This window comes from Haliaeetus leucocephalus, unplaced genomic scaffold (assembly GCF_000737465.1).
Source record: "Haliaeetus leucocephalus isolate CR32 unplaced genomic scaffold, Haliaeetus_leucocephalus-4.0 Scaffold741, whole genome shotgun sequence".
NCBI lineage: Eukaryota > Metazoa > Chordata > Aves > Accipitriformes > Accipitridae > Haliaeetus > Haliaeetus leucocephalus.
This window is the reverse complement of record NW_010973177.1, coordinates 58980-68159: the sequence shown is the minus strand read 5'-3', so window position 1 is coordinate 68159 and position 9180 is coordinate 58980. Positions and strand designations below refer to the sequence as shown.

General features: G+C 50.0%; 1 protein-coding gene across 1 annotated transcript; it reads right to left on the bottom strand.

Annotated features, from left to right (window-relative positions):
* Positions 1 to 712: 712 nt before the first annotated feature.
* Positions 713 to 8556, bottom strand: THNSL2 (threonine synthase-like 2 (S. cerevisiae)). The gene is made up of 8 exons (XM_010580741.1): positions 8322 to 8556; positions 7411 to 7605; positions 7000 to 7152; positions 6077 to 6307; positions 5054 to 5202; positions 2157 to 2282; positions 1064 to 1203; positions 713 to 941 (listed from the first exon to the last, which is right to left on the bottom strand). Exons 1-8 carry the CDS (start codon positions 8542 to 8544, stop codon positions 713 to 715), a joined length of 1446 nt encoding a protein of 481 aa, XP_010579043.1. The 5' UTR covers positions 8545 to 8556.
* Positions 8557 to 9180: the final 624 nt, after the last annotated feature.

Below are 9180 nucleotides of genomic sequence, written 5' to 3'. Positions count from 1 at the left end.
TGCATGACTTGTGGAGGCAGCTCCCACACAAGGTATTTATATATTTATATGTATATGATGGAAACGTGGCATTGAAAGACCTGAAGTTTCAGGCAGAAGATAAGGGGAATTTCCCATTTCCTATTTGTTTCAGTGGAAGTTGCCCAGGAAGAGTCTGCAGCAGGACTAGGACCAAAAGCTGCAAGATATGGCACTGGAAAGTAGCTCCTTAAGATAAACATGTCCAGGGAAAACTTCTGCTATTTAACTCTATGACTGACCAAGTTTCGATGCCTGGGAATGATCCCTGGCACTGCTTAAATTACAGGGTTGGGTAAAGCAGATCCGCTCCAGCCGTGCATATGTTTCTCACTGAGCATCTTGGGTGCTACTGGGATTGCTGGGCTGAACATCCCAGCACGGGGCCAGAATCACTGGATAATGCTCAGGACGCTGGTCCCTGTGGGTAGTGCTAAGGAAGCTTTCTGTAATAGCTAGTAATGATAGAACAGGCAGGTTTATTCAAGGTTTCAGTCAGTTTTTATGAATTACTAGGAAGAAGGGGATACAATTGCAGAGCTCTTTACTGAAAATGTTATGAAATAGTCTATATAATTCAACAGCGAACTGTGTTCTTGCTAATAACTCATTGCATGGAGAGCATAGGCTCCTCTCCCAACATAACACTGGGCTCTCCTGGGAATGGAAGATGAGCCAGCCATGCCCCAGTAGCTCAGGTCTGCGTGACCCCCTGCCCAGCAATCGCCCACCGCCGTGCCATGGCTTCGATCTGCTCCCGGAGTGCCTGCGCCCAGTCCTGTCCCCGCTCCAGGGGAGTGGACCTGGTCTCCATCGCCCTTAAGGCAGTGATTTCAGGGGGGAGCTGGGGAACCAGGCCAGCTCGGAGCAGGGCGTCCTGAAATTTGGCTGCGGAGGCTGGAGCTAAGCAACACCGGGGCACGCTGAAAAGGAAAGAAAAGCAAGAAAACATTTGATGTAAGCGAGCCCTGAGCTGGAGGTGCTGCAGGAGCAAAGGGAGAATTGATGCTCTGGTCCCCGACGCTCCCACCACAGCTTTCCTCACCTGTTCGGCTGCGAGTAGTGGTAGTGAGCAGCCACAGCAGAGTGGGGACACAGCAGGTAGCGGTTTTCCTCCCAGCAGCGCTGCATGGCTCGCACGATGTCCTCGTCGGAGGCTGAGCATGAGCGTAGGGTCTCAGAGAGCTGCGGCCCCAGGGGAAATGTTTTGGTTTGCACAGGGCATCCCCACCCCATGGGTATCCAGCCGGGCTTGTGCCGCGGGCAGTCAGAAAAAGCAGTTGGAAGTAGGGATGCTGGAGGATGGGGTTCCTTAGGGACTGAAGGAAAAGGGGTTGCTGCTGCAGCCGGGAGATGAGGCACTGCTGGAAAAGGCCGCAGGTCCGGGGTGCGACCAAGGGGTTTCCATCCCCAGGTGCTGGGAGCGTGGGAGGAGAGGAGCTGAGATTCAGCCTCTCAGCTCTGCACTGCTATTTGCAGGCTCCAAGGGAGTTTCTGAGAGCTTCTAAAACCCACCCCAGTGTAATAGCTTTTCTTTCTTTTAATAATGCAATTTTTTAGTATTTATTTTGCTGCTGCGCAAGCAGGAGCAGGCGCCGGGCAAAGGATGCTCAGTGGGGGAGGACACGTGTTGGATGGGAAGAGGCAGGACTTTGCATCTGGGCCAAAGAGCCTCACAACTCATATGTTTGTTTTTCTCTTGTACTTCTCTCAGCTTTGTATTTGTGCTCCCATTTGGGACAACGATGAATTGCAGCACCGATCCCAGCAGACACACTCCCAAAGGGCACATTCGGTTTTGTGCTGGCACCTGCTGCACAAAGCCTCGGTGCACAGCCGATGCCGGTAATGGAATGGCCAAGGAAGGGGTGGTTGCATGTTCTACTTAAATAATTCTAGGCAGTTTTTAATCAGTTTTGCAAAGAAGAAAGAGGTTTCTTTAAAAATAATTAAAAAGGGGGGTTTAACATCTCCATGCGCACACACTGATATAAAACTCCTCTGGCCTCACACTTAAGTTTTTGGTTGGAAACTCTCCACTGTGATTTTTTTATCCTGAAAATGAGTTGAAAACGACTGGTAGCAGTAAATCTCCTTACACACGTATACACACGGCACCGCATGCATGAGGAACTGACCTTTCTGTGCAAATCCTCCGGCAGCTTAAGGCTTTTCGACACGCTGAATCGCTCCATCAGCATTTTCGTCAGGCGGCTGTCGGAGCCCAGGAGCAGCCAGAGGATCCTCTCCATGTTGTAAGGCTCCTGGGATAACAAGGCAATAGGTGAGCAGCGGAAATTTGAGCATCTGTCTCAGGCGGAAAGCACCTGTGTGGATTCTCTGATGTCTAATTAGGGTTGAGGTCCTACTGCCACGTTTTTCTTGGTGGAAGCTGGGGTGGGCTTTGTGTCTTCCCCCCACATACCTACATCCCAAGACAAGTCTTTGGGAACACGATGTCTTTCAGACCTTTGACCTGTCAGAGCAGTCTGGCAGTGACCATCGAATTAAAAAAAAAAAACCCCTAATGAAGGGATCACTGATAAATCAACAGTGTGACCACATCTGTACAATCACCTTGAGGAACCCAGGCTAATAACACACTATGTATTTGAGAACCAGAAATATCCAGCTGTTTACTCGGTGTTGTAGATGCTGCTGTGAGTCACCCAGCTCCCGCGTGACTTAATGAGACACCCAGCTCCCTGCAGGGCTGACTGATAATCTTTATGAACGTATAAGGCACATATAGGGCCTGACTGGCCTGTATGGCTATGTAGCAATCGGTGTTGCAACACTGCAGCAAAACTTGGTGCAAGACCGTACAGGAGGGTCCCAAACGAATTTCACTGCTCACTGTCTCATTCCTGCATGCTCACAAGCACCAGGAAATGTTCATCCAGGTGGTTTGGCCAAGATACTTTGTAGGAATGGACAGGACAAGGGGCACCGACTACAGAGTCCTCATCACATCTCCTGGGTTCAAGTCCTGGTCTTGGATGAGCTCTTTATATCTTTTAGGAGCTGACAGTGCCTGTGACCTTTTGTCTCTCCATCCTGTCCTACCTTGGTGAGTCATCAGGACTTATTCAGCCTTTCGTGTCCTAATCTGGGTGGTTTATGGCCTGAGTCCTGTTCTTCATCTTCCCACCACCATCTCCCAGAGCCTCCAGCCTGTAATCTTCAGTCTCGTCTGGGTGTAGTCTGCCCTTTGCTTTAGGCTGTCCCCTGTTTTAGGCTGTCCTCTGCTTCCAAACCTGGCTGTCCTGAGAAACTACGTGTCAGCCTGCCTGGACTTCGATGACCTGCTACTGGAGGTGCCTCCAGCACCGTCCTCCTGACACCCCTTCTCCTGCCCTTCCTTCTGCTGCTCCCACATCCAGACCTTCCCCTTCACCCTCCATGCCTTATGGTTTCCACTACAGGTCACTACATTGGCACCAGTAAGTCAAACTGGGCCAGGACACTGGTGCAAGCACTGGCCTTGCCATTTAAGTTATTAGCCAGCTCTCTGGTCTGGTTTTGTCCCATGCCGCTAGAGTTGTCCAGGAGAACGTTGGGGCCCAGTTTGGAGGACAGGTCATGCTGGGGACCGTTCCTAAGGAAAGCTGTGGTGTGTGGACATGAGCTGCACAGTGCTTCCTGACCTCAGGGCCAGAGAACAGCCCCTGTTTGGCTTCAGGTACTGAAAAGACGCAGAATCCACTGTGATTCTCCTGGGATTGCTCCTTACAAGGCTCATCCACACTAGACTTTCTGCTTCACCTTCAACTCTTCAGTTAGTGCTTAACTGGAAAGTTTTCTCTGCTTTAGCTTAGTCTGCAGAAGAAGCAGACTAAAGAGGTTGTGCACTCTCCATCCTTGAAGGTTTCCAAGCCCTGACTGGACAAAGCCCTGAGCAACCCAGTCTGACCTCAGGGCTGACCTTGTTTTGAGCAGGTCCCAACTACAGACCTCCTAAATTCCCCTCCAGCATGATTGACCTGTTGAGCTATGGAAATTTTTGCATGGATGCTTCAGATGTGAGCTGAACAATGATGCCCCATGCAGCCATGGAGAGGGATGTGCAGAGGGATACACCCATCCAGCTCCTCGGGAATCTCTGGACATCACCTTGCCTGGCTGCCTTCATTCATGATCCCCAAGTCTGGCAAATGCTCAGGTGCCTCAGTGGACCAGTGCTACTGAAGGGACACAGGACAAAAGAGGAGCCCAGCTGCCCTTTGAGCTCTGAGGAGCCCAAAAAAATTCATGCCTCGGAAGGAAAGTCAAGCTGCAGACCACAGCAGCCTGGTGATGGGGGCATAATGACTTAGTGACTGCAAAGCACGGCAGTTCCTCCAGGCTCCCAGGTCCTCCTAATGTGTTTGAACAGCTTTTGGAAAATCCAGGTAGCTTAAGGCCACAGTGATCCAACACCAAGTGTTTCACACTTTGGTCACTTGTTTGGAAGCAGATCCAGTCCCTGTGGATCACAGGGTAGGTATGAAATGGGAGGTATTTGCTTCCAGGTGTTTGGTTTCTGTACCTTCATGACTTTTCATTTCTGAGGCCTTTGCCTGCCTGCTGAGACTTGTTTTGCTCTGAGCAAGCAGCAGATGGCCATAGATGAGGCATTTCTTCTGGACTTCCCTACCTTCTTCCTGGTCTCTTCTCTTGCTTTTGGTGGAGCCTTTCAGAAGCATCAACAAAACGCCTGAGACATGATGGGATTTATAATTTTCCAAGTGTCACATTTTGAGAAAACATCCCTCTTGCTAACCTTGCACATAACGAAATCCCAGAAACCCAGCATTTAAGAATGAAGATTACAAAGTCAAGCCCTGAAAAGTGAGGAGGAAGGTGTTTGATCTATCTCAGCTCAGCAGTCTGCAGCATAAATGCTCAATATGAGTCACACCTCTTAATGCATCACTGAGAGGCACTGCCAGTGGCAGAATTATGCTTTCACAAACCAGGTAGAACAGAGTACAAGGAAAAAAATTATAAAAATATATATTTGGTATTTTCCCATTTTGGCCAATTCATTACATACCTGAATATCCATGGCTGATGCTAATGTAGCCTTCACGCTCTCTGACAGTGAGAAATCTCCATGTTGAACAGTCCTATGAATGATGTCATTGCTGTTAACCACGGCAACAAGTTGAATCGGGAGACCCATTTTCTGGGCAATACAGCCAGCTAGAAAAAAAGTGGAAAAAATACATGCATGCCTGATGAAGAAACATTCAAAGGAGATTTAGCAAGGAAGTCATTGTACAAATTGATTGAGCATACAGTTCAGAAGCAAACACAAGCGACATTCCCTAATGGACTCTGAGATACCCGTCTTTAACGTTTTGATGGAGCACCAGATTATAAAATCCAGGGATGCAACGCTCCACCTGCCATCGAACACTGACCCTTGGGCATCTCCACATTTAAAGATGGATGGGAAGGGGACCAAGAGGTCAGACTGCTGCTGTTCAAGGAAGAGAAATTAAACTTTTGGGCTCTTGCAGCTTATTTATGCTGCCTCAGATGGGCAGCCTGGAAGTGCAGTGAATGCAATTGAGTACATTGAATCCTTTATTGCTTTCATAAAACAGTTGTATGCCTATTTTGGGATTGAGGCAATCAAGGACTCACATTTAGAAGGCCAGATTATGCAATTAAGAGTGGTTCTCTTGACTGCACGCTACCATGCAAACCAGAGTAGGACCAGGCAGGACTCCACACCTCTGTTAATGTCTCACTTAGGAAACCAGAGCCACAGTATTTTCCCTCTTTTCTGGATCAAACACATTCTGCCCTCTTCTAATGTGCTCATCCTGAAGATAGCTACAGTCATCATCAAAGGGTGGTTTGGGATTTTCTGCGCCTTGCAAATCATCAGTGACACCCGAATGAGTAATAGCCATACATGAGTAATAAAATGTAAGTGGTTCTGAAGAAATCTTACCAGAGAGTGGGTGTTTTAATAAATAGCAATACCCAGTATCTGTAAAGTGCTTTTAGTCCATAGCTCACAGCACTCTCTCTCTTCCTTATCTAACCCATCTTTTTTTCCCTTCACCTGTGATATTTCCTCCTCCTCCTGTTGGCACAACAATTTCCACCATTGGCAGTGGGGTGGTATCCAGGGATGGGGCGCACTGAAAGTAAGCATAGAAGTGGTGAGCAATCTGCACCATAATCCTAGACCAGTTGACCGAATTCAAGCTCATCAGATTGTATTTTCTGGCAAAATCGACATCAGCGAACAGTTCCTTGATGGGCTCATCGATTTCATCGCTGTTCCCATGAGCTGTCAAAAGGAGAATGGAAAGATTAGATCTGCCAACATCAGCGCATCAGGCACAAGGTATTTCTGCTCAGAAATAGGGCCAGTCTCAAGCCCTGGGGTTTTCTGCAGCCAGGGCCGTCCTGAGCTGCCCATCTGCCTCAGGGGTTGAGTAGCACCGCGTGGATGCCGGGTGGTTTCTGCAGACACTGCACTCTGAGCTCTTGCTTATACCAAGTATATATTTGCCAGGAAGGCAAATGCCTGCATCCCCTCTGAGATGCCAAGGTGAGACCTGGCTGAGCAGAGAAGTCCATGGGACAGCTCAAGCATCCAGTGGTGATTCCGAACCATGGGGACGGCACAGCGGTAGGGGATGGACCACCCGTGAAGGTGAGGGGACAGAGGGAAGGGGTGATTCTTGATCCTTTTAGTGCCAAGAAAACGGTGCTGAATTCAGTGCAGCTAAACACCAACCGCCTGCATGGAGGCAGCTTTGATCTGTGGCCAGGAGAAAAGGAAGCCTTGAACCACTTGGTCATCAAATTGGGGATGTCTGCTACAGGCTCCTGTGAGCCAGATGTCTGGGCATGGTGACCATGACGGCAATGAGCCGGCTGGCTGCAGCTGCTAAAGCAGCAGGCCCCTGAGACTTTTAGGGTCATGGTTTTGACACAGCAAGGCCATAAACTGGACAGTCCAACAGCAGTGCCAACCAGCAAAGACGTGGACGTTGTCTTCAATGACAGTGGTCATCTGAAGTTCCTGTATCTCGGTGCAGAACCCCTTGGGCAGCACAACAAAGATGTCCATGTTCTTCTGCCCTCTCACACTTTCGATGGCCGAGCTCCCCGTGTCCCCAGAAGTCCCTGTTTCAAAGTGAGGGAGAACCAAAAAAAAGCAAAAAATTGATGCATCAGTCAAACGTGCATCTCTGCAATTTAAGAAAAAAATACAGAGATGCTCCATGAGATGTTTTGGTGGCCCCAGCATTGCCCGGAGATCACTCACCAGCCACCCACAAGGCAATACTACCCTGGGGCATCAATGGGGAGGGCCATGGGATGATGGCCGTCAAGGTAAAAACCTGCCCAGAAATTTTACCCCCCACAAAGAGGCATACTCACCCACCAGAATAGTGACGTGCTGCTTTTTTTTCTCCAAGAAGTACTGTAAAAACTGTCCTGTGCAGGACAAGGACAGATCCTTAAATGCGTAAGTAACCCCATGCCAGAGCTCCAAAACATTCAGCCCGTCTTTCAGCCTGGACAGATGGACGACGTCCTTGTGTCTGAACCTGCTGAAGGCCCTGTCAATCAGGTCTAGAGGGAAAATGGTTAGAGGGGCTGTTAGATTGGGTAGAGGAGTATTTTTCTGACCCATGGTTTCCTGCATCTGTGCTCTTCAAGCTCCTGGGAAGCTTTCTGCACACCCAAAGACTGTCAGTTGCTGGAGATGTGACAGATATCCAACAAGTTATTCTTAGTTATTAGGAGTAAACCAGCCCAGCTTCATTGTGTTTGATAGCTCTAGGGCAAGTAACCCCAGAGGACATCTGACACAATCAGAGCAAACTGTGTTAACACACAAAATACAGGAAACCCAAATTTTATCATAACACGCTGTTGAGACAGAGGTTGTAGCTGCCCTCTGGTGGAAGTGATAGCTGTTAAATGTTAAAAACATTAAAAATCAGATCTCGGCGAGAGCGTGGAGCAGCAGAAAGCTCTGGTGGGAGGGGAGGTCAGCAGAGCAGCAGGGTCCCCCAGCAACAAGCAGGGCCATGGCATCAGCCATCGCGATTGCAGTCACCAGAATCCCTATTTGCACACAGGGGACACCTTTTCCAGGAGTTAACAAATACCAGTGGGGTGACAGAGGAGAATAGGGTAGAGAAAGGAGCAGGCAATGGTGCAGCAGGCTCCATCCTCCGGGGGGTGTGCGAAGAGGATGGGGCAAAGGCGGGCAAATGCATCTGAACGCCCCAAAATCCTCGTGCACACCCCGGTGAGCAGCTCTCCGCACGGTTGAGGCTCACCATTGAGCGTGCTCGGCGGGACCAGCTCAGCCGTGATGAAGAGGGAGCACAGCTCCTTCACCAGCTCCCGGTAGGGAAGGCGGCTCCACCTCCGAAGGGTGTCCCAGTCCAGCGAGGGGATGCGCTGGGGCATGAAGAGGCCCCCGTCGGGCGCGTAGCCGGAGAAGAGGGCTCCCTCGAAGTCGACGGCCCCTGCACCTCCCCGCGTGCTGACATACTCCATGGGTGCTGGGGGAAGGCACCGCAGTCACTGCCACGGCCCCAGAGCATCCCCCCTCCAGCGGGAACAGCCCCGCATCCCAAGCTGACTGCCCCCAAAACTTCCCATGTGGACAGACAGAACTCCTCAGGGGAAGAAAATGCCTCTTCCCCTGAAAAAAAAAAAAATCTCACAGCGTGGGGAGCTAGAGCAGACAGAGCCGGCGGAGGACACGCAGCGTTTTGCAGGCAGTGGAAACGCTGCCCGAGATTTGCACTGAGGTGGCTGGAACCTCCTTGTCCCGCTTTCCCTGTGCCCTTCCCACCCTGCCCCGGAGACACTTCTCAGCCTGAGCAAAAGCCCCGACAGCGCAGAAGTCACTGCGCAAGTACGTCATGTCCCCTGCAGGCTATTTGCAAAAGCTGGAGTTTAAAAATTTAAAAAAAAAAAAAAAACCAACCAAAAACCCCACAAATCAATAAATATGTTTTTAGAGCAGGCTGATTTTGTTTAAAGGGGTTAAACTAAGGACAGGATTTAACTCAGTGTAGGAAAGGCTGAGCTAAATCCACCAGATTCATGCAAATCCCACGGAGCAGCCGCCGGCGTTGCCGGGAGAGCCCCCTCTCGCCCCGATCCCATGAACCCCCCAAGCCGTTC